This window comes from Drosophila pseudoobscura, chromosome X (genome assembly GCF_009870125.1).
Source record: "Drosophila pseudoobscura strain MV-25-SWS-2005 chromosome X, UCI_Dpse_MV25, whole genome shotgun sequence".
Classification (NCBI taxonomy): domain Eukaryota; kingdom Metazoa; phylum Arthropoda; class Insecta; order Diptera; family Drosophilidae; genus Drosophila; species Drosophila pseudoobscura.
In genome coordinates, this window is record NC_046683.1 from 41,340,445 (window position 1) to 41,365,494 (window position 25,050).

The following is a 25,050-nucleotide window of genomic DNA, read 5'->3' on the forward strand; positions in this document are numbered from 1 at the left end:
ATTTGTCTTATTTTTATTAATTTTTGTTCCATCTTAGGGTTTTCCTTCTTCTTTGAGTCACTTGCCCACTGGGAATGCCATTTGATCGTTTAGAGGTCACTGTAGGTCAACATATCTGGCGTCTGCTTATCTCTGCTTCTCCCTGGCACTTCGAGCAGCATCTGCCACCCCCCTTATGACAGCCCCAAGGCACCGAACACCGCACCATTTTTGGGGAACATCAAAAACCATTTGACCATTGAAGCGCATTTTTCGCTGGCGCGTCATTTGTCAACTTGGGTGTCCTGCCCCCTACCCCCTACCCCACCTCCGCCAGAGTCCGCCTGGGTGGCTGTGATTTACTACATGCTGCTTGCCACCACCCCACCCCCCGGCGCTTCTTGTCGCTTGTCCTCCTGCTGACAATGCTCTTCCTTTAGCTTTTTTTCTGGCCGCTCTCTCTCGCTCTTGGCTGTCTCTCTCGCTCTCACTTGGAGGAGGCATTTTTCTGGCGCAGTGCACTTTCTGGTGTCGGTGTCGGGCGCCTTGTTACTTCTAACACGCTTCCATGCTGCTTGTCACACGCCGCGACGTCGACGCGGCTGACGCTAACGTTTGCGCCGTTGCTCTCGCTGGTTGGCCTTCCGCTCTACCCATCCCCACCCCCTCACAACCTAGCGATGATCATCCAGCTGCTGTTGTTTGTCACATTCACTTACACATGGACACACAGAGGGACAGAGGGACATCACACACACTGATGCCAGCAAAAGCGTCAACGCAACACTTTTGGTTGAGTTTTTGGTTTTCTTATTGGAACAGCAGCAGCCGCCAACGCTTCGGCCGCAGTCAGCGCCTCAGTCTCAGTCACAGTCTCAGCCTCTGCCTCTGCCCTGCTCTCTCATACACGAACGAATCCCAGCCGCCACCACACCGGTGCCTCTCACTCACTCTCACGCACGCCCGTCCGTCCCGAAAGCCGAAGCGAGAAACTCAACACAGGCCAAGTTCTCGCTCTCTCTCTCTCTCGCACTCACGGCCCGTGTGGGCCTCTGTGTGTGTGTGCGTGTCGTGTGCATATGGCCATCTCGCTCGCGCTCGCCCGCCACTCGTTGGCTGCCCGACACACCAGCAGAGCAGCAGAGCACCGCGCTGTGTCGCTCTTCGGGGGTTGCGCTGCCCGTCTGAGTGTGTGTATTTTACAGTTTGGAAGCGACCGGCGAGTAGTTCGTATCGGCATTGTAGCAGCAGAGCGCCGTCGCCCCGTTTTTCGTTGTCGTCGTCGTCGTCGTTCTCGTCGTGATCTCAGTGTTCAGTAGCTCCAGCGCCCAGCGTCCAGCGTTCCAATCGCCTCTCGTTGTTGTCCCGCTTTTGGGGACGGTTTGCCATCCAAAAATTTTTTGTTGTTCATTTTTTTTGGGTTTCACTTTGTTTCTAAAACAACAAAGCAGAAGAGTAAGAGAGAGGAGCGGAGCGGTGAGGAGAGGAGAGGAGAAAGAATTGTAGTTGCAACAATCCGTACAACCAGAAGCCGCAGCAGAAACAAGCAACAAAAACACCGCGTCGCGGCTGACGTTTTGCCGCCGCCAAAACAGCAAAAAAGAAAAAACACAAAAAGCGCTGACAAAAAAGAAAAACCAACCAAAAATGCAAACAAAAACAACACCAACTAAAAAACGTATTTATTTTTTTTTAGCAAGTTTCAAAATTCTGTTTGTATAATGAAAAACCAAGAAAACCATAAAAAAAACAAGTGACAAAAAGAAAAGTTAACAAAAAGAGAAACTGAAAAACAAAATACAAAAACCGAATAGAAAACCCAAAAAAAATTAAGAGGAAAAAAGCGAGAGTGCAGAACAAGGATTAAATGGTGTGTGTTGTACATATATTGATGTGAGTGACTGTGTGTGTCTAAAAGCAAAAGCGAATCAAAAAAGTACCTGTCGAACAAACAACAACAACAAAAACAGCAACAACAACAAGAGGAAGAAGAAGAAGAGCAACAATTGCAACACTAAGAACAACAAAAGCAACAAGAGAGAAGATCAGAAGAAGAAAGCTTTCCCGAATACAGCTAGAACTCACGAAAGCTTCTTAAAGCTTCGCCGCTGGCAGAGACCACTGCAACTGTAAGGAGAGCAAGCAAAAGCACAGAAAGACAAACAGCTGTGTGGATACAAAGGAAGAAAGATAGAGGAGGATCTCTTGCAGTCGAAGGATACACGCTTCCCACAGCGGTAGAGCGGTATAGCGGTATAGCGGTAGAGAGCGAGAGAGTGGATGAGAGGAGGACATTTCTGCATGACGCACATGGTTCCAGTAATTGTAATGTAATGAGATACGACGTCCAGGAGCTGCTACTTCATCAGTCTGCTGAGGATCCATTCGCCAGGTTCGCAAATGGGATGGCATATCATCCATTTCTGCAGCTAACGCAAAGACCCACTGACTTCAGCGTATCCTCGCTGTTGACGGCGGGTAGCAACAACAACAACAACAACTCCTCCTCGAACAGCAACAACAGTAACAACAACAACCCGAACAACAACAACAACAGCAACAGCATTGTTGCAGCAGCGGCGGCAGCAGCAGCAGCAGCGGCAGCAGCACATCTCAGCAGCAGCTCCCCCGGTGGGGCAGGTGGTGCCGGTGCCGGCGGTGCGGGTGCAGGTGCGTCTGCAGGTGGTGGTGCTGCCAGCTATCACGGCAGCTCCCCATCGCAGCTTTCGCCGCAGAGCAACCACAGCAACAACAACAACAACAACAACAATCATAGCCAGCAGAACAATAACAACAACAACAACAACAGCCACAGCAAGGGACACTTGACCACCGAAGAGCCACGATCCCCAACGTCCACATCCACGCCTCCACCGCAACAACAGCAACAACAGCAGCAGCAGCAGCAGCAGCAGCCACCGCCGCCGCCTCCACACCCACACCATCCGCCACCATCCTCAGCGACAGTGCCACATCCCGCCCATCATTCACCCAGCGTGGGCGCCACGGGAGCCAATCCCCATCCAGGGCCAGCGGCAGGAGCAGCGCCGGCCTCGGGCCATCACCATCCGCCGCCTCAGCAGCAGCAGCAGCAGCAGCATTTGCCACCGCAACAGCAGCCGCCACCACCGCCGCCGTACTTTCCCGCCGCCGCTTTGGCCGCTCTGGCCGGTAGTCCAGCCGGACCACATCCAGGGCTGTATTCCGCCGGCGGGCTGCGCTTTCCGCCGCATCCCGCCCACCCGCACGCCCACCATCCGCTGGGCACCGCCTACACGACGGCCGAGGACGTGGTCCTGGCATCGGCCGTGGCCCATCAGCTCCATCCGGCAATGCGACCGCTGCGCGCCCTCCAGCCCGAGGACGATGGCGTCGTCGATGATCCCAAGGTGACGCTCGAGGGGAAGGATCTGTGGGAGAAGTTCCACAAGCTGGGCACGGAGATGGTCATCACCAAGAGCGGCAGGTGAGTGATAATCTGTTCTGTTAACCCTGCCCCTGCCCCTGCCCCTGCCCCGACCCCGACCCAAGGTCATCCCCAGTCTCAGTCTCCAATTTCTGTCTGCCCCCGTCTGGGGGCACCATCATCATCAGCCCCGGCCACTTGAGCACGTGTGGCGACGTCTCAAGCTCCTGGGAAATGTAGGTGAACGAATGCAGTGAGATGCCTCATCCTCCTGCCTCCTGCCTCCGAGGCAGGAGTATCTCTTGAGAGGATGATGATGTCGTCGTGGCTGACATTCAAGCTGCGTTGGCGCGTGAAAATGCGTTTTGAGCTTCACACCTACTTGAGAAAGTGTTCAGACAAGGACACAGCACGATGCCCGAACCCATAGAAGCGGATAAGGAGACGTATGGGCGGATAGGAGGACGAGTGTCAAGTGAATGCCAAGTGAATGCTATGGAGATACAATGATAGGACACTGTCCATCACACTGTGAATACTCTAGAGGGGAATATTTTGCAGAAATACCAATAAGCTTTTTGGACTCTGAATGAATGATAGAAGAATGAAAAAAAATTTCGTAATTTCTTGTAGAGTGAAGCTCGATTAATAATTCGAGTGTCCAATCCTGAAGTGCGATATTTATGCAATATTTAATTGTGTTAAACAGAAATCAACAAAGGTACTCATAATATTTTCCTATCCAACTTAAGGAATGCTCCTTTTACTCCTTTGCCCTCTTTTTAATCATTCATTCAGTCAGTCAAATGATTGATGATGATTCATCGCTGCTCCACGCTGCCTCGACTCCTTCTTCCTTCTCTGTGCGGCATGCAATTGGGCCTGCCTGCCACACGCCACGCTCTGCATTCGCCTGCATTCACTCCCGCACCCGGACACCCGCACACTCGCACAATCGCACTCACGAGTGTGATTCATTCGCCTCGAACCAAATTGAATTAGCTTCTGCTGCGTCTCTGTGGCTGCTGTTGTTTTTTAAGCTACAAATTGCTTGACGCCTCGGCTAAGCTTCTTCCTCCCTCTGCTTCTTCTCACCATTTTCATGGACATCCAAGGTGCTGGCAAGGGGTGGGCGTGGCAATCGACTTTGCCACAAAGCAACAACAACCACAAAGAAAATAGAACGAAAAAAGGAAACGACTCTTTCGAGTGAGTCGCAATCGAAAATACTCTGGAAAACGAATGGGGAAAACGATATAGTGCTCACTATTCAAACGAGAATCAAGAGGTTACTGCAATAGTTCCTGTTTATTTGGGGATTTTCTGATGAAAGGAAGAGGAATGCCGCACATTGTATTCAGGTTTCTTGATGCTCTCAAATGATGACACCTCCCATGCCCATCATAGCTACAGATTATAGCGTTTCGATCCACTAAAGTATCTGATAGATATTCCAGGAATCATGGTAATGGAATGCTTTTGCTAAGGAAACAGTCTGAATGACACGCGTGCCTCGACATCAAGATACCTTCGCTGCTAAGCCACACTGGGATAGAGATGGAGATGGAGAGAGCAGTCGTGGCATTCTTTATGGTTCTGCATTAGCGGTGTTCTTGTATCTTTAGATACTGTTGTATCTTTATCTTGTTTTTCTGCAAGAAAAACGATTCCGATTATAAATCGAAAATTTAGTAGCCCCACATCTACAGGGTATCCACAAAAACAATAACGAATTATTTGCAAATAGTTTTTGTGTGCAGAAAAGTTTGCGGGCTGGCGGGCTGGCGGTGTCTGGCCAGGTGTCTGGGCCCCTAACCACGCCCCTCTCGTACTATATATATATATATATATATGTATTTGTATGTATTATGGATGGATATATAATGTATATAGTTTCAGTTGTTGTTGCTTGTTGTTCGCACTTGCGAAAACGAAGAAAAAACCACAAAAAGTTGATGAAAATTATGGGATGCATATAGAAAATCCTTAAGCTCATTAGCAGTTTGAAGACTTGAAGTGTGAAACTAAACCAAGTGGCCATCCATGAGCATAAACCACTCCAACAGCAACCGAAAAGTGGGGGCTACCCCCGCCACCGACACCGCCCACGCCCCGCCTACTTCTTGGTAGGGAAGGGTTCCATGACCCGCCGCTCGGCCTCTGGTTGTGTTTTTTGTTTGTTTTTTTTTTTCGTGGCTATGGGAGGCTATGGATGGCTACTGCGTTCTACTACGAGTATCGTTCCATTCAAAGTGTGGCATGCAATTGTTGTTGCAGCACGAGGGAAGTGGGGGTGTGTAGCCTCTGCCTCTGGCTCGGGCTCGGGCTCAGGCAAAAGTTTTTAAGTACTTGTACCTCGTCAGCCACTCACACAAACACTCACCACACTCATGGGACTCGCACTCGTACTATTCACACATGTGTGTTTGCAAGTTGCAACTTTTTTGCACGCCACACATTGCTGCTGCTGCCGTTGCTGCTGTTGCATACCACCAGCTCCAGTAGGAGACGTGCGAAAACGGCAACAACAAAACGGAATTATTGTTGCTGTTGCTGTTGCTGTTGCTGCTGTTGTTGCCCCCATCATCATCATCATCATCAATGTCAAAATTATTGTTTTTCCTGAGCCGTGCTCCCCCCGCGGCCCCTTCTTGTAACACCACCCCCAGCCAACGGCCCACAACCAACAGCCAACAGCCCCTCGCTCTCACTCTCTGGATCTGTGAGTGCCACTTGAATGTTTTGTGAGTGGATTTGCATTGATTCGCTTCGTTTGAATCGCTCTTACTGGGTGTGGGTTTTTCAATGCTTAAAAATGGTTCGAAAAGTCGTTTTATTCACTTAGTTATTCATTAATGTCTGGCGATTTATTTGAATCGTTTGTGGCGTGGATAAAGTCATCCGATTTGGAGGCAGCACCCAGTAGAGCAGCTATAAGGATATTCGGACGCCTCAAGTCGCTGCTTGTTATATGCAGAGCCGACCGATGGGCTCTGCCGCATGACGCTTGAGCGAAAGGACAGAAGTTCAACTAAATATCGTGGAAAAGTAGAACTGAAAGTGTCGGATGTGATTCAAAGTGGCCGTTCTTCATGACATCCTTGAAAATGCCAATGAAAAATGAGCCTATAAGTATTTCTTGTCTTTTCCAATTTATTTTCTCAATGGATGAGGCTACATTTTGCTAAATTTAAATGTATCTTAACGCTTCTACCACACCCTCTAGTACTCTAGAGTAAATTAGAGTTTTCCCCATTCTTCACCCCAATCGCACCCACTCTCTGTCTCTTCTACCTTCTTCCCTGATCTCTTCGATTCCCTGGGCAGTTCTCTAGCCCCCCTTTTTATGCTGGTATCCGCGCCTCTGTCTCTGGCAATTAAATCGCTCGAACGAATTGCGTGAAATCTTTGTGCCGCCGTCCTTCTCTCACTCTCTCTCTGTGACTTTATCAATTAATTGAAATTGCTGTCTAAACGCAAATAAATAAAAACCTTTGCCCCTCTAGCCCCCTTTACATCGCCATAGCCCCTCTTCCATAGCCACTTGACGACACTTTCAAACGACAAAAACAACTACAAAAAAGATGCGGGAATCATGAAAATAATTCTGAAATCTATAAAAAAAATGCCAAAAATTATCAAGTGTTGACCTCAGCAGAGGCCCAACTGAGAGAAGAGAGAAAGAGAGGGGCAGAAAGTCAGTGCTGGTGAGAAAAAGAGAGAGATAGTGCTCTAGAGATTGGGGAGATACCGACAGGAAAGAGGCGACTGGTTTCTCGCTTTGATTTGCCAGAAATTTCAATGATTTTGAGACTAATTGAAAACGCCAATTCATAGTCGCTGTCTGGTGTGCCCCGAGGCCCTGCCACAGCCCCAAGGGGGGGCGGGTGCCACCCCTTTGCTTGGCTTTCCTTTCCTTTTCTTTTTTAATTGATGACAGACTTTGGTCTCACATAAGAGGGGCGGCAAGCGGGAAGCGGCAGGCGGCAGGCGGCATGCGATAATGTGACAGACAAAAATATTTAATGACACGGCAAAGGACACACGACAGACAACAGGCAACCCTCCTCCAGGGGCCTCCCGCTCCCGGTAAGGGGTCAACCCCTGGGCAACCGCCTGTCAAAGTTCACTTGTTTAATTTTCATAAATAAAAATTTTTACCCCCACGCGTTTTGGGTAAAAGCTCAGCTGACGACAAAACGCAATCAAAGTGCACTGGCCCTGGATGCCAGTGCCAGCCCCTGCATACCCTCTAACCCCCGGCGCCACCCACGACCCCCCGCGACCCTCTGAACCCCTCCCGGAGCCCTCCTGCCAGACCAAAAGTTAGGCTCAATTAAATGGGCGTGTCTGCCTCCCATTTTTACTATTCTTTCGCTTTTCCAAGTCGTTAGGGAGAAGGGAACATTTTGCTACAGTACACAACCCTTGAGGGACGTCTCCCCTACTCCCCTACCCTACCCCAGCCAGTCCTACTCCACCATCTTGGAAACGTTTTTCATAATTGTGTTAAAATTGTCGTCTTGAGAGCGGAAAGGTTGGAGTGGGGAAAAGAAACACACACACACACACACACACACACACACACACACACACACACACACACACACACACGCAAGCAAAGTGAAAGGAGAGTTTCGATAGCAAGGAAAGTACTATAGAGTCGGGAAAAAGGTGAAAGATCACGGTGGAGCAGGGGCTGTGTTTAGTAAAATTATCGATGTGCTAAGTTGACAAATACGCGAGGGCTATCCCCCCCACTAAATTGCACGTAATTTTCCATCACGGGATACGGGACGGGGACGGAGACGGAGACGGGGACCGGACCGTAGGCTATCCTTTGGCATTTCTCGGACTCGTACCGAAAGCGGCGCAATTTTCCCAAACGGGGCTTCCATCAGTTGATAATTTCGCAGCCCTGATGAAAAATGCATAATAATTGGGCATAGCCATGCATCCACGCCCCCCGCATACATATGTCCCATATGGGGATTGTATGGGGGTACACTCGCATGCTCGAGGATTGTGGGAATCGGGCTCCTCCTGGCTCCTGAAAAATGCATGAGTCGCTTGTGTAATTTGCCCGTAATTTGATTTCAAATTGATTTCCCTTCGCTTACGGAATAATAGATATGGGAGTCTATATAATATATACCGATATGGCATATAATTCTGGTTCTGGTTCTGGTTGTGGTTCTCCTTCTAGGGGAATTCTAGCAAAATCAGTAAAGGACTTCTTTTTACCATATGGAATTTAATTGGATAAATTATAGAATATTAGATGTATGGTAATGTCATGGTTTTCAGACCACATTTAGTGGATATTACAGATAGGGATACATTTGTAATCTGCAAAGTCTGGTGAGATCCCCAGCAAAAGGCGAATCCCTTTAGAATTCTGATAGCTTTGAGTCCACAATGCGAACGGGAACGATCATCGCGATGGAAAATCGCAGAATATGATGGCCGACAGACAGACAACCCTCTCTCTGATCCGTAATGCGATGCAACCCCTATTCGAGAACCCTGAAACGGAACCTCGCGAATGGAGGAAACCCGTTCCAAGGGCGAAAACTACAGTCCGCTCCGCTCCGCACCACCCAAAAGGCAAACACCGAGAAACCCAGAAAGCAAAACCCAAAACCGGAGACGCTGCTTAAATTACAATAAAAACGTCATAAAAAATTAACAAATTAAAAAGCAACCAGAGAGAGGGGGATAGAGGGAGACAGCAAGACACATAGAGAGACAGCCGTTGAGTGGCGCATTTTTGTTGTTTTTTTTTTGTGGCTGTTAATTTAAATTGCATTTACGCCCCCACTCGGAATTAAATGGAAATTAATTTGGGGAACGCACCAAAAATCTAGTCGCGTCTTTGGTTTGGCTAATTAAGTGAATGCTTCCGTTGGTGTGCCCCATGCCTCATGCCCCACGCAGCGGAAGTTGCAAGTTAAAGTCGGAGTTTTTGGGCTCCTAACCTGGCTTAATGGTCGCCCCGAGTTTGGTCAGCGGCCGCAACAAGCCCAAAAATTGGTGGCTCTATCGGTGTGCGAGTGTTTGTGTGCCCCTTAAATTGGTAACAAAATGCCGCTAAATGGTTTTGGTCTAATCGAGACAGAGACAGAGAGAGAGAGAGAATACCGCTGTTTACACGCTCCGCTTACCTAATGAGTACCATTTTTGGGGGCGGGCAGGTGATTATGGGAAAGGGAAAGGGTTCTACTGATAACGCCATGACAGAGTGATCCATCTTGAGGTCTAAGCCCCGCTAATTGGCCCGAAAGAACGCCACGGAATAGTGGCAATGGAACGGCATCCGATCTTTCAATCTTAAGTATGACTATTTATCTTTGATATTTAAACTCCAAAGTTAAAATCAAGCGATTGTAAAGTTTCGGACATAAATCTATCCAAATGATCCATTTCATGACTCGATAGTGGAATGAAGAAACACTGGTAATAGAACGCTGAATTGAAACGAAATGCAAATCGAAATTGTGGAATGCTGGCAATTGGTGGAAGAGTTAAGGCTTGTTATATGTAGATTTTGGTGGAAATGGAAAAACCTAATGGCCATGGAATGCTTGGGTGGAATGAATGTCCCCCAGTGATAACTGTACCACAATTTCCAGAGTTCCAAAACTTTCGCTTTCCTTGTCGCAATAGAAGGCAGGGGACCACGTGGAACGAAACGCTGTAGAATTGGAATTGGAACAGGAGAAGACGGCAGCTCGGGAGCAACTTCTGCATGATAATGGAATATTTAGCATTTAAAAATTGCATTTCACATACGACGAAAACCCCCGGCAGTTGGACAACATTTTTTGGCATTCTCTCGCAATGCATAAAGCAAACAACGCAAAATATGACAACCGACAAACGACAGCCGACGACAGCCCAAGAACAACAACGAAGAGAATGAGGATGGGGATGGGGATGGGAATGGGGATCGAGGAGGACGATGATGACGTCCTTTATAATGAAGAACATGAGTTCAGAAGAACCCCAAAAAAAAACAACAACAAAAAGAAGGAAAACACGAACAGAAAAAGGAGATACCACAACAACAACAACAACAACAACAACAAGAACAACAAAAAAGCTGCACAAAGAATGGAGCAACAACAAAAACCAGGAGAATGCCAGAGAGCGAGAGAGAGAGAGAGAAAGACAGGGAGAGAGTGAGCAGGCGAGAGAGTCTGAGAGGACGAAGACGGCGTCTTTTTGGCGCCAGAAAAATAACGACAATGCCTGACGAATGTCCGTGGTGGGGTCTGTCGGAGGGGATCGGCTGCCCGGTGGGGGGGACTGGGAGGAAGTCCCCCTGTGTGTGCGTGTGTGTGTCAGTGTGTGCGACAGAGAACAATGCATGCAAGAGACATGTGTTTGGCATTGGCGCTCACCGAAAAAAAGCTCTCTCAGCGGCAGAGAAAGTGATGATCGGCCGGCAGGCAGGGCGGTGGACAAAGCGCAGAGTGAAGAGCAGAGCCGAGGCGAGCACCGAAGAGCGGACCTAAAAGAAATGTCAAAAACAATGAGAACGGTCGAATGGATTTGACAAACATTTCCTAGATGTACGCTGGCAGATCAAAGAGATGGCGACAACAGCCAGCAGCAGCAGCAGCAGCAGCCACAGCATCGCGGGGCCCGAGAGACGACAATCCATTGGCGCTCTCTCTGTCGCTCTTCCACTCCCAGAAAATTAGTCAAATTAGCACTCTCACTCTCTCTCTCTCTCTCTCTCTCACACGCACACACACATACGAACCGGAATACGAAACGAAAACGAAAGTAGAGCTTGGATCCGTTCTGATCCGATCCGATCCGATCCGATCTGTGGCGGATCCTCTATCCATTCGATCCTTTTTGTGTCTCTGCTGTTTTTTGTCGCCGTCTTTTGTCTCGTGGCATATTCACGCGTTCGAGGCGAACCCGGGTCGGGCTTTTAGCATTAGTTTACACTTGATTAGAACGCTAATTGGCCTCAAAAGGAGTTGGGGAACGGATGGGGATGCCGGTATGGCATGATTTTGGTATGGGGCTACCCATTGAGCTGGGAAATTTTTCGGGGAAATGTCCGCTTGATTGCCAAAAAGTTGCGCGATTAAGAAAGGATTAGGCTTTTGATCTATGCGATCTCTCTCTGCGGTAGACAGAGAGAGAGAGAGAGAGAGAGAAAACAACAGTGGTCCCATTTTGTTGAAGTTTTTTCATTCAGAATCAATTAATTCTGGTAATTTCTTTCTATGACCCCTATGATCCAGATCCAGATCCAGATCCAGGTGATCCGATCCGATCCGATCCGGAAGCATTTGTGGTACTGCAGTGAAGCACTTTTGCTTCCCCTTCTATGACCTGGTCACATGTTCCCCTTCACTGCAATTCCTTGGTCTCTGCCTCCGTTCATTCTTATCTTCTGCTCTGTTCTGTACTTCCCATCTTCTTTTGGGGCTGCCTCTGCTTGTGCTTCTACCTCTGCTGCCGCTGGTGCTGCCACTGACAGCAGCGCAGCGCGCACAGAAGACGCTTTATGAATTTTAAGTGGCAAAAATTGACGAGTTGCTTTGGTTTTATTTTGTTCTTTATTATTATTATTACCGTATGTCTGTGTTCGTGTTCGTGGCTCGTCTCTATGTATACAGATATGTATATTTATTTAATATTTTGTGGCTGGCTTCAAGCGAGAGGGAGAGTGTGAGTGTGACTGGAAGGTAGAAGGTGGAAGGTGGGGGAGGGCCTCTCTCTGGAAACAAAAATATTATACAAATTGTATGGGGCCATTTGGTGAGTTTTAACTGCTCTGCGTGTTCTGTTTGCCAGATTCCCGATGCCGATCCCGATCCCGATGCCGATGCGACAACAATCCGTACATGTACACGCATACATACATACATATATTTAAATATGTATGTGTGTGTGTGTATGTACGTATAGTTTATCTACGTTTTTGGTAACACACGAATTTATGTTACCACTTGGATTTTATGAATAAAAATTCCTCTTATTTCGGTTGCTTGCTGTGTGGCGGGGGAGTTCTGGGAAATACAAATCAAATTTATGTAGCACCCACTGTGCCTCTGCCTCTGCCTCTCTGAGAGAGAAATTAACACGAAGTCAAGAGGCAATTACGCACGCACACACATCCCAGGATAGTGGGAGGGAGAGAGGAGTGAGCGAGTGAGCGAGAGCATAGGTGTCAATGACGTGCGCTATCAGTTTTCATTCATGCCTAAGCCTCTCGCCCCCTGCCTGCCCTTGCCCCCTCCACCCACCAGCAGCAAGCTCTGTTGTGTGTGTGTTTTTTTTTTCGCAATTCCCTTTTTTGCTTGCTTCTCTCCTGCTCTCCCAGCCTCTCTTCCACTCGGTGTGTGTGGGTGTGTATGCAGTCAATTAACGGCAAACAAAAGTTTCAGTCGGTCGGCTCTCTGCCTCTCTGCCTCTCTCTCTCTCTATCCCACTCCCACTCTCTCCCTTTTGTGGGTGGCAGCACATGTAATGCAGAAAACGAAAAAGTTTTACTCCTGCTGCTGCTGCTGCTGCAGCTCTGCCGCTGCGCTGCCGCTGCCTGCATCGTGTTAATTGAGTGTGAAGTTGGGCTTTTGTTGGTGCTGTTGATTTTAATTGTTAAGCAACAAAGGCGCGAAATATGTTTTAGCTGCTTGTGCCAATTTGGCTTTTAATTAAGCTTCTCCAAAAACAAAAAACAAAAACAAACAAAAAAATAAACAAAAAACAGACGTGTACATACATATAAAACCACACACACACACACCGACACTCGAGCAGAAAACAGGGCAAAAAAAAGCTTGCTTCTGGGTGTTGCTGACCGAAGCTTCAGATGCCCTTTGCAGATCGCTTGTTCCATGGAAAGGCGATGATGTTTAAGGCGACTATATAATTAAATATACATATGCATAAGTTTGAAAGATCTGAATAATAGAAAAAACAGTCACAGGAAATTGCTTTATGGAGGCGTTACATATGTCTTTTCGAAATCATCTTACCCTTTCAATACCTCTGCAGGGCATGAAAAAGCTCTGGCAGCAGCAACAGCAGCAGCAGCGCCAGTGGCCGAGAGTGTGGCTTGCGTGCAAGTGCCAGCAAAGTGTTGATTTCATTAAAAGCAATTGCAACAGCAACTACAGCAGCAGCAGCAGCAAAGTCAAAGTCGTACACTCTCTGTCTCTCCGCCTCTCTCTCTCTCCCTCCAGCCGGCCTCTCCCACTGTTACCCCTCTCTACAGCACGCCCCTGCCCCTGCCTCTGCCTCTGTATCTGCCTCTGTATCTGCTTCTGCCTCTGCCTGCTCTTGTTTTTGGTGTGATCGTGTGTTGACTGCATTTAATTGTTGTGCGCGCCGCCGTCGCCTCCGTTGCCTCCGTCGCTGCCTCGTTCTCTCGTTCGTTGTCACTTTGAGTTAACAACTCGATTACACGCTGCTTGCAACTGCAACTGCAACCGCACTGTCGGTGCTGGTGGTGGTGCTGCCGCTGCCACCGCCGCCGGCCATGTGCAATTTTTTGAATTATTAATGAATCTCAGCCAACGGCCACAATAAAACAGCGGAAAGCAAGAGAGCGGGAAAGACCCGCCACGATGGATCGAATCGAAGAATACCCTTGCAAGGGCATGGAAAATGCCATCACCTACCAGGTGATATGGTTAACCGATGTGGATCGAATATATGATGCTTAGATCAACTGGTAAACTCTTATCTGAAAACCCCACAAGTTTTTATCACTCCATTGCCCATAGGCAGGCCTTGTTATAGCTTTTATCTTGTTCTCGTTACATCGTTGATTGAACGTTTTGCGTTACTCGCTGTCCAAGCCATCTCGTCACTAGCTAAGGTAGTGATTCAAATATCCTATTCCTAACTATAACTGGAAGAAATAAAATACTTTTTTGCACTCAAACTAGTTTTGGCATCATAGTGATCGGATACCCTTATAGAATATCCTACGAAAGGGTATGCGGCGAGGCAGCGATACCAGAGCGTCTTTCGGAGAGTGACGAAGAGAGGGCAGTGGACCAGAGCAGAGCAGAGCAGAGCAGAGCAGAGCAAGTGCCGTGTACAGCAGCCGGATCGTGTTAATAAAAAACAATTAATATTAAGTGTATGTTTAGTGTGGCTGTTGACGGTGTTGCCAATGTTGTTGCTGCTGTTGCTTTTGCTGTCGCTAACAACGCGCTAATAGTACAAATAATCAACGAGTGCAGCGCCGAGAACTCGTTATAGCTGTCTCCCTGGCTGTGTGTATGTGTGTGTGTGTGTCGGTGTTGGCTCGTCGCGTGTAATTACTTTTAGTTGGTCATAATTTGTCAATAGCTATTTTGTTGCACTGCCAATTGCCGAGAGCAGTCGTCAACAGTCAACAGTCAGCGACGACGACAACAGCGACAATCACAGTGCCCCCAACAACAGCAGCAACAGCAACAGCAACAGCAGCAGCGGAAGTGCAAGTGTGCAATCGTGTGTGGGGCATGAGGAGGCAGTGGCAGTGGAGGGGGCGAGGGGCGAGGGGCCCTGTGGGGCTATGTTCACAGAAAGTGGAACAGGTTAGGTGCGAGGCTTAGTGCTTATTTGGAAAAGCATTTCCCATTTACCATCGCCAGTGTGGTGATTGATCGGCAATCGGATTGGATTTCACTTGTGCACGGGGGTCACTTCGTTACTCGCTGGTAGCTTAAGTTTCTCGTTGAGGCTAGTAGTTGCTTGATAGATAGTGCACTAAGCTACTCGACTCTGACCATATTTCCAAAGCTTGATTTTGATACCTCGCTTATAGCGTCATTCGTTGCTCGAATGAGTGAAACTATGCACTCGTTGCTTTCGACTCGTCACTCGCAACTCGCATATTTCTTCAACGTTAATGAAGTATGTAATTGAGATCAATGACTGGCCAGCGGCATAGAACCTAGTTCCTATATGAGGTATTAATCTCTCTTAGAACCCATCCTTTTGCCGCTCCTCCTTCCGCTTCCCGTACTCGCAAATCCCTCTCGCTCAACCTGTTCCCCGCCCATGGCCGGCGCCTATCCAGGCTCGGCGGCTCCGCTGCAAATCCCTACACAAAAGCCGATAGAGAGAGAGCCAGGAGAAGCCGTCGCTGCGGCATCCCCTTCAGGCCAACAACAAAAAAACAAAAACCACAAAGGGCCGAGGGCTGCTTGTCTCTTCAGCTGCTAACCCTCTGTCAGGAGAGGGGTTTCGGTGCCGAAGCAACCCTGTTTGTTTCTGTTTTTGTCTGTCCGAGCCGGCGGATCCGATCGATCGTTCAATGGGAATGGTTCTCGAAGCGCCAGGTAAGCCACAGCCACAGCCACATCCTCATCCTCATCCCTGTCGCTGTCGCTGTCTGAGGCTCTCCTTCTTGTGAACTCTTCTGTTCATCTGTTTGTTTTCTGTGTGTCCCTTTTCTGCTTTCCCTTGATCTGTGCCCCTGCCACACTGCCACACAGCCACTTGTCCAGTGTCGTTTGTATCTGCGTTTTATTATCATCCTGAGCCGCTGGGCTTTTGTGGATCCGATCGAAGCTTCTTTCGCTTTCTTCTCTCCTGCTTTTCCGCCTTCTCCTTGTGCACTCCTTTTTCTCTCATTTCCTTTTCGGCTGACCCTCCCCTTCAGCCTCTTATCATTCGCGTCAATCAGCTGTTGCCCAAGCAAAGCTTTCGTTCGAGGCCAAGCTTTCGCAAGCTCTCGCGATCACTGCGTCGACCGACCCCTTCTTCGGACCACGTCCCTGTCCTGCCACAGCTCTGTCCCAGGGCCCTTTTCGGACCTGACGAAAGGTAAACATACCACAAATTGGACAGTGGAACACATGTTTGGCGCGTTAAATGCTCGAGCGTGTTATTTATAACGTTTTTTATATGCGCTCAAGAGCCTCTCGCATCTTGGCCAAGAGTCTCTTGGCTCCTACTCTTCCTCCTCCTTCTTCTTCTTTTGGCCACTGCCGTTGCCGTTGCCGTTGCCGTTGCTGCTGCTGCTGCTGCTGTTGTTCTTGTTAAGACGCGTGTACCCAGTGCCCCTTCTTGCTGCTGCTGCTGTTGTTGTTTGGTCAACACCTTTTGTAGACTTTTGCTCCAGGCAAGAAAGAGTCCACAGAGAGAGAGAGAGAGAGAAAGAGACACGCAAACCAAGAGAGAAAGAGAGAAAAGGCAGCAGAAACAAAAAAAAAAAACGGCAGCAGTTGTAAGTTTCTGTTTGTTCCTCATGTCGTTCCCTCTTGTCGCTTTCGGTCGACCGCAGAAATATGCGTATGGGATGCGGGGCCCTGGGTCCTTTTTTGGTCTTATGACAGCCATCGGTCAGAGCAGAGGCTTCGGCATCGGCACGGAGTCCTTGAGTACAACTGACGCCAGGGCCATCCATCGACAAACACGCAATGTCCTCCACGAACTTTCGAAAGCGCCACAAAAGAATTCCCATTCTAGAACGGCGATCGCTATCGCAAGTATGGAAAAAGGTCTTCAAGAAGAGAACCTCTCGGGGGAACTTTGGTGAAAGAATGAAGAATACCAAGCAAACTGATGAAAGTTCTGATCAGATCCTTAGGTTCTCGACTCCACAGACGCCTTACGAGAGCACATGACAGATATTCCCAAAGTTATAGAAGCTCTAGAGCGTTTTCCAAGTCTTTTTCCATGTACAAAGTCAATGGAAAAAACACAAAGCAAGCTCCTTAGAGGTTAAGGTCTTTAAGCAAATTCCTTCGACAGCAGTCTGCGATTCAAAGATCATGGCTCCCAAATCTCTGACTGGATGGGGAGAACGGAACACAGCCCGAAGCAATGGCAAGCCACCAAGCCACCAAGCCACCAAACAGCAAGCAGCAGGGAGGAAGTCCCAGCAAACAGTCGCGGAACAGGTGAACAGGAGATCCACAAGGAGAGATTCTCCTTGGGGGATTTTCGGGATTCTGTATTCGGTATTCGGGATGTGTTGGCTTATCAGAGCACAGCAGTTGGAGGAGGAGGTTTCTGCGAATCGTGTTGATTTGATTTATTAAAACCCACAAATGAAAAACAATAAAACAAAGGAAGCCATAAAGGCAGGCATGTCTTTTGGGTAACGAAGCATCAAATACCCAACCAAGGAGCAGCACTTATGAGTACAAATACTTCAAGTGATGGCAGGAGCCCAGATATCTTTTGTAAATGTAACTTTCCGATACAGAGCCATCTGTTCTGGACAAACTGCTGCTCAAAATCGTGGATACCCTGCCTGCTGGCGCACAGGGTACTCGAATGTCTGAATGTGAATTCGAATTTATCGCTGTTCGATCATAAATAAGAATTATATAAACATGCGTTGTGCTCCGGCACTCTGCACCACCCATGAATGGAGGCAGCCACAGCCTGTGCCTGTGCCTCTGCCTCTGCCTCTGCCTGGGCCTGGGCCACAGGTAGGCAGGCGCAGGCCTCTCCTTACCAGCCCTGGTCGGTTGGTCGTGTGTGAGTGAGTGCTGCTTGGCTGTGGGCTGAAACAAGTTGCAGTCTTGTTGTCGATGACGAGGACGGAAGAGTGGCTTGGTTTTGGTTTCAGTTTGGATTGGATTGGAATGGATTGGAGTGTTCGCCGTGTGTGGGACACATTAGAAATGCCTGATCCGAGCTGAGGCCGCGATCCCTGGCTCTCTGTTCCTGTTCCTGTTGCTGTTCCTCTTGGCCCTGTCTCTGTCCCATCCCGGACTGTTGTCTGTTGGCCGCTTGTTGGTGATGTTAACAACATTTAAACGCAGCTCGTTTAGAATCTGATTGTTTCTCCTCTCCCTGCCCTGCCCTGCACAGCCCTGCCCTGCTCTGCCCTGCCCTGTACAGGCGATCGATCCCTCTCCATTGAGAACTGGCTTCGCCTAGGCCTCGTTACGTGCCTTCTTCGCCTTGTTGACTCTGAGGATTTATGAGTGTCTGACGTGTGTGATGACTGTTATTAGCCGCGGCCACGTCCACATCCACATCCACATCCACATTCACATCCCAGTGCCAGTCGCAAGTTCCAAGTTTCAGCTCCGGCTCCAGCTCCAGCTCCAGTCGTTGTCGATCGCTTTAAACGGATGTGCGGATGTGTGCATCAACATGGCCATCACTGTACTGCAGGCCCCCCATCCATCCATCCATCCATCCATACCTCACGAATCATGATGATGATGATGATGATGATGCTCATCATCGTCCTGGTCGCCACCGCGTCAAGGATCTCTCCCTCAGTCTCTCTGTCCCTCTGTGTTTGTGGATCTCTAAAGCAAACAGAAACGCGTTAATGGCGCCTTCCACCATAATTTAGACATTAAACGTGGGCGCTGGGGGGGCGTGTCTGGTCTCGGTTTGGGCCTCGCTTTATTTGTATTTGTATTTGCTGTTGGTTTATGCGATTACTCACTGTACTACCCAGCAAGGCGGATACGAGCAGAGAGGTGGCTCTGGGCAGTAAAAGATCCCATAAAATATTAAAAGTATACCAAAGATCTACCAAATTGGCTCAAGACATGGGAAAATAAACCAGAAATATGCCACAAATATCCCATTTACGTTTTGGCATGAAGATATCTTCCAGTGCTAAGCCCCGCTGGGAAAGAGGGAGCCTGTGATGTGCCTGGACTTTGGGAGTCTCGGATTTGACATCTTCAAAAGCCTGACAAAAATTGAATAAAATCCATCTCGCCTGAGTTGCTTCCACTTCTATTCAATAGCCCTTGCCCACTCCAGACCACGCAGCCCCCTCGCCTGCCCCACTCCGAGGCACTCTCCTTTGGCCCCCCGATTTCTGGAGATTCATCTTGAGAACATCTTTCTTTAGATTCGTTCGCTTTGAGCTCACTTGAGCACTAAATGCGCATAAATTACTTACACTTTGGCAGGCAAACATTGACAAGAGAAGCCACGCCCACACCCACACCCACCCCCTCCACCTCCCCCCACCACCTCCCCCCACCTTCTAGAGAGCCAACGAAGCACTCATCCAACCACCCATCGACCCGTCCAGCACCATCCACACCACTCGAAGCAAACCAACGAACTGCAAAACATTTGACGCACAATTTAATTAAAAATAAGACAAACTGTCCCGCTCATCCCCCTTCCCCCCGCACGTTCTCTCTCTGTCCCTCTCTTTACCACCCCCAAGAAGCACCCGACAGGCGCCACCAGAAAAAACTCTATTTAAAAGTTGGCCATAAATAATTTAACACCAAACTCTGGGCCTGGTCCTGCGGATACTTTTGGATGGGGCATCCTGCTGCCAACTTCTGTTTCCTCCCCTTGCCGGCAACTGTCACTGTTCCTGCCACTTGGGGCAAGCGCTTTGGCCAATGTTGCATCTTGACCAAAGAACTTGAGACCGTCGCTGGCTCTGAGAGCCACAGGAACTCAATGGGTTAAGAACCTAATTGAGTTTGAAGACGCATTCCAGAGGATATTAGCCCTTGTGTATTGACAATATTTATTACAAGTTTTGTTGGGACTTTCGTAGGAATTCAGGCGGAAGAACCTACCGTATATAAATCAATGGATTTACTTGTTAAGGACCTGAGAACTAAAAGATACTAAAAGATATTAAGATGGTATAGAGATGGTATGGAGATGGTATAGAGATGGTATAGAGATAGTATAGAGATGGTATAGAGATGGTATAGAGGTGGTATAGAGGTGGTATAGAGATGGTATGGAGATGGTATAGAGATGGTATAGGGGTGGTATAGAGATGGTATAGAGGTGGTATAGAGATGGTATGGAGATGGTATAGAGATGGTATAGGGGTGGTATAGAGATGGTATGGAGATGGTATAGAGATGGTATAGAGATGGTATAGAGGTGGTATAGAGATGGTATGGAGATGGTATAGAGATGGTATAGGGGTGGTATAGAGATGGTATGGAGATGGTATAGAGATGGTATAGAGATGGTATAGAGGTGGTATAGAGATGGTATGGAGATGGTATAGAGATGGTATAGGGGTGGTATAGAGATGGTATAGAGGTGGTATAGAGATGGTATGGAGATGGTATAGAGATGGTATAGGGGTGGTATAGAGATGGTATGGAGATGGTATAGAGATGGTATAGAGATGGTATAGAGGTGGTATAGAGATGGTATGGAGATGGTATAGAGATGGTATAGGGGTGGTATAGAGATGGTATGGAGATGGTATAGAGATGGTATAGGGGTGGTATAGAGACTACCCTCTAAGTCCCAGCGACACTGGGAGAGAGAACTGGTTGTTTCCTGAAAGATAATCAACTGAAAACTTCATATAATTATAATTAAGACGAGGTTTTGCTTTGTCAAAGATCGGACTTACATGTGGGATAGTAATATAGCTGTCGTAGGTATCGTAGGATCGGATTCAGCATCAGCTCAAGTTAATTGGGGGGGAAAACGAGTGAGGAAAATCGGTGGAGATTGTAATGGCAGTCATTTAAATCAATTTGCATAAATGTAACTTATTTTTTTATTTACAATAAATTCGCTTGAAAATTTACCTGCGTTCTTTTTGTTATTATTATTTCGCTCGAGTATTCGTTGCATGTGCATCAAATTGAATGGCAAATGAAATAAAAATTGCTGATAAATTGTTGCGGCTGTTTATTGTAATTTGTTGTTGCTTTTTCTGCCTTTGATTATTGTGCGAAAAGTCACACAGAGCGCAGGGCCAGCGGCGTGCATATTAAAAAGTCAAAGCGACGCGAAGCCCATGCGAGGCCCCTGCGAGACCCGAGCGCCCCGCGAGCGGCAGAGGAAACGGCGAATTATTAATAAATGAATGCAAATGAGCCACAAGTAGCAGAAAAAACGTGTCCACAAAAAGACCAGTACACATGTAAGCTGCATGCGAGTCTGTGTGCGAACGCCCCTGACGAATCAAAATCGGATTTGAGCTGGACAAATATTCAGCAATGCCGAACGATCCTCCCGCGCTGTGCATGCAAATCGAGGCAGGGGCTGCCATCGCTGGCGGCGTGACAAGTGTGTTGGAATGGTACCGATCCGATCCGATGCGATCCGACGCGACCCGATCCGACGCGACCCGAACCGACGCTTTTTTAGTGCCATTCGCATCGCAATATCGCAACGCACTTTCCTTTGCTCTTTGAAAATTGTATATTTTCTATATTTTCTACAGATTATTGGATTTTGAGCAACTTTGGCGAGAGCGCTCTCTGGGAGTGCCTCTACTAGTACGAATATTGATACACAGTTTTGGCAAAGGCAAAGGCAAAGGCGATGGCGATGACCGGTCGGTCGGTCGGTCCTTGGTGAGGGGGGGAGGATGTCAAGAGACAGAGATGGGCGGTCCTACTGACCAGCGCGAGAGAATGAAACAGAAACAGAAACAGAAACACAAACAACAAGCAGAGGAATTAAGCAAAGCACAAAGCAAATAAAAATAACAAAAGCAATTCGCGCAAAATGCCAGCACACACACAGACACCCGCGCGGAGGGAGAGCAACACAATCACACATGCGGGGGTGTAGGCCATCTCGCTCTGGCCCAGGCACAGTGGACTGAGCAGCGTGCAAGCGAGACAGCAACAGCCGAAAGAGCACGAAAAAAGCACACCTCTGGCAGGTGTATTGGTGGGAGAGGGAGAGGGAGTGGCAGCGGCAAAGGGTGAGCGGCGGAGAAGACTGCACATATGAATGGTTAGAACTTTTGCGAGGGGGGAGGGGGAAGGGGCTGTGCATGTGCATATGCATATGCATGTGTGTGTGTGTGTGTTTGTGTCAATTGACCGAAAATGATGGCGACGCGACGTCAACCGAAATGTTTTTGTTTTTTTTTTTGGGGCAAAAAAAGAGAAGAAAAATGGCGCAAATTTGTGTGTATGGGGGTGTGAGTGTGTCCGCAATTATGAGCAATTATGACAGACGACAGAAGTGAGAGAGAGAGGCAGAGAGACGAAATAAATGCAAAACAAAGGAACACAGGTGTATCCTTCAGAATTGGTCAAACATAAGGAGAGAGCGGATCAGGAAGAAGGACAAGGAACCCACTGAATGAAAGAAGGAGACAACTTTCCACAGAGCGAATATCGCTGAAACATGAGCACTATGTGACTAAAGCTATAAAAACCTCCAATATCCTCTCTCTTTTTCCCCCTTTAATGTTTCTAATCGCTCGTGCAGCCCTAACGAGCAGTGTTGCCACCTCCAGTAACGAGGAAGCAAAGCCATAATTATCAGGCACTCTGCGGCTGTCATCGTTCCCCCTCGGACAGCAGCCACAGAATGCCACATAAATCAACACCCAAAGTCGAAGAGTCAGCCGAGACCGAATATTCAAAACATAACCCCGATGAACCCCCAACCTCCCCAGCGCCCAGTACCCAGTGCCCCACTCCACAGCACGTCTCCCTGGCGCCTTATCTGCGTGACAACTGCATTTCAATTCATAACAATTAAGTTGAACAACAAGCGGATCAGAGCAGGCCCCAGAGCCCCAGAACACAGAGCACGGCGCAGAGCGGCACTTGTAAATGGATGGAGGAAACTGTTGGGGTTTGGGGTATTCGGGTATTGGGATACCGAGTATTCTAATCGTTGACAAGGTCAACGGGTTCAGTTCATATAATTTTTGTGCGGAAGAGCCTTTCGGACGGCTTGAAACGGATGGGTATGGGTACATAGAGGGAGAGACGAGGGGAGCGAGTTATCATGCCCGATGACAGTGCCACAAATCTGTAATCTATGGGCGCTATACCCGATAAGGATACCGAGGGGCAAGACTCTGATACCTTCCGATCCCCAGAAGTCGGTGCATCGGGAGATACTCTACTCTGCTGTTCGGTTCGGCTTCGCTTCGTTTCGGCATTCGTTTTCGTTTCGCTCGTTTCACGCTCCCAAATGAAGCGATCAAATTATTTCGTAATTACACTCGATCTCCCACATTTGATTTATTCATTGCTCGAAGTACTATCGGTAAGAAGCGATAGTTTTCCCCCCTCCCAGAGGGGGAGGGGGCTCCCCCCACTGATCTAAACTGATCTGATCTGATCCTTTTGTTTGCCCCTTGGAGAGCGAGCCTTGGCATGTTTGTCTGGGCCCGGCTTAATGGCATGGCCATTCATTTTGGGCCACAACGAGTTCCACTGCCACTTTCGAGAGAGTGGGCGTTCCCGCTAACTGACAGCCCGAGACACACACACAAAGGAGCTCTCAAAGGAGAGGTTGGCCGAGGAGTTTACGAGGACTGAGGACTTGGGGCAGTTGTTATGCCTTCATAAATTGTTTTATTATTATATAGACTTGATATATTGCATATCCAGTCTGTCCTGGGCCTGGGTCTGGGCCTGTGCTTGTGCCCCTGCCTGTGCCTCTGTCTCTGCCTGGGCCTCCGCCTGTCAGTTTATTGGTTTAACTAATTTGCCCCCGATCCTCTCAATCTTCTCTTCTGCCTCTCATGCATACAATATACGAGTATCTCCTCCTTTCTGTAGGGGTAATTAACGTTTATGATGCAGCTGCCTTGCAGGTTCCCATTGTCCTTTTCTGCGGTCGAGAGAGCTGTATGCCTGTGCGCCACAAATTTGTCAAATATCCATCTACAAGTTTATTTCCCATCTCACATCTCCCATATCGATCTCCGTTTCCCCATTTCCATTTGCCAGGCTCCTGTAAAATGCAAAAATTCAGGAAGGAACCGGCAAGGCAATAATTTGCATGCAATTGTCATTCAATAAAATTCAAATTAAATGCAATCGAAATGTCCCCAAAATAATACAAAAAAAAGAAGAAGAAAAAACAACCGACTGACAGATGTTCCTCCTTCTAGGCAAATGATGTAAGCCTGCTGAATATGCACCCATATCCATGTCCCAGAGATCCTCCAGAGATGGCCAAATGTGTTGACAAACTTGGCCAAAGATTAAAGCGGTTTCCTCCAACGAAACAACAACAACAGCAACAACAAAACGACAAAAAGTCGACAACAATTTTGTTGTCACAAAGGCGAACTGTCAACAGCAGCAGCGGCAGTAGGGGCAGCAGGGGCAGCGGCAGTAGGGGCAGCGGCAGTAGGGCCCCAACCCCTAGCCCTTACATTTTTGGTTCCTTTTCGGTCAACACAACTGCAGGTGCTACTTTAATCCCCGCGCCTTGTTGACAAAGACAACGAATGCAGGCGTTTTGCAAGCCAGCCCCTGGCGATGGACAGAACCCACAGACAGGCAGGGGGATAGGACAGAGGACAGCCAAACAGACGAACGGACAGCTAAGGACCGATCGACCTCTGTTTGGTTTGTTGTGTCGGTGCCTCTGCTGTCCCTCTGGCCCTTCTGCTTTGTACCCATTCCCATTCCCATTCCTACATCCAATTCCGATCATCATCGCGATGATCAGCTGTGGCGCGCTGTTGACATTGCCATTGCCTGCATCTCCTCTTCTCTCATGTTTTTCCTCGTCGGGCTGCTGTCGTTTGATTGACTATCAGATAATGCATTGACGCTTCTAAGGCAGACCCTGCACTGCCCTGCCCTGCCCTGTGCCCCGTCCAGTCGTATCGATTGAAGTGGAGGGCGCACAGGTGCGTTAATAGACGCCGTTTAGCCCCCGGCCACGATAACAGGGCGGAGAGCTCACACACACACACAGATGTCACCACCTGCCCTCTCCTCTCGTCCGATGCAATCTCCTAATCGATTACATGGCCACCGAAAAGTACCCTG

The 25,050-nt window shown here is 48.4% G+C and overlaps 1 protein-coding gene across 4 annotated transcripts in view; it reads left to right on the forward strand.

The window, feature by feature from the left end:
* Positions 1 to 1,152: 1,152 nt before the first annotated feature.
* The window catches only part of bi (T-box transcription factor bifid), a 64,552-nt gene continuing 40,654 nt past the window's right edge, over positions 1,153 to 25,050 (forward strand). For all 4 annotated transcript variants that reach the window (XM_033382032.1, XM_033382033.1, XM_033382034.1 and 1 more), the window contains exon 1: positions 1,153 to 3,445. In XM_033382032.1, the coding sequence (XP_033237923.1) occupies positions 2,313 to 3,445 (1,133 nt within the window). In that variant the 5' untranslated portion in view covers positions 1,153 to 2,312. The remainder of the gene's footprint in view (positions 3,446 to 25,050) is intronic.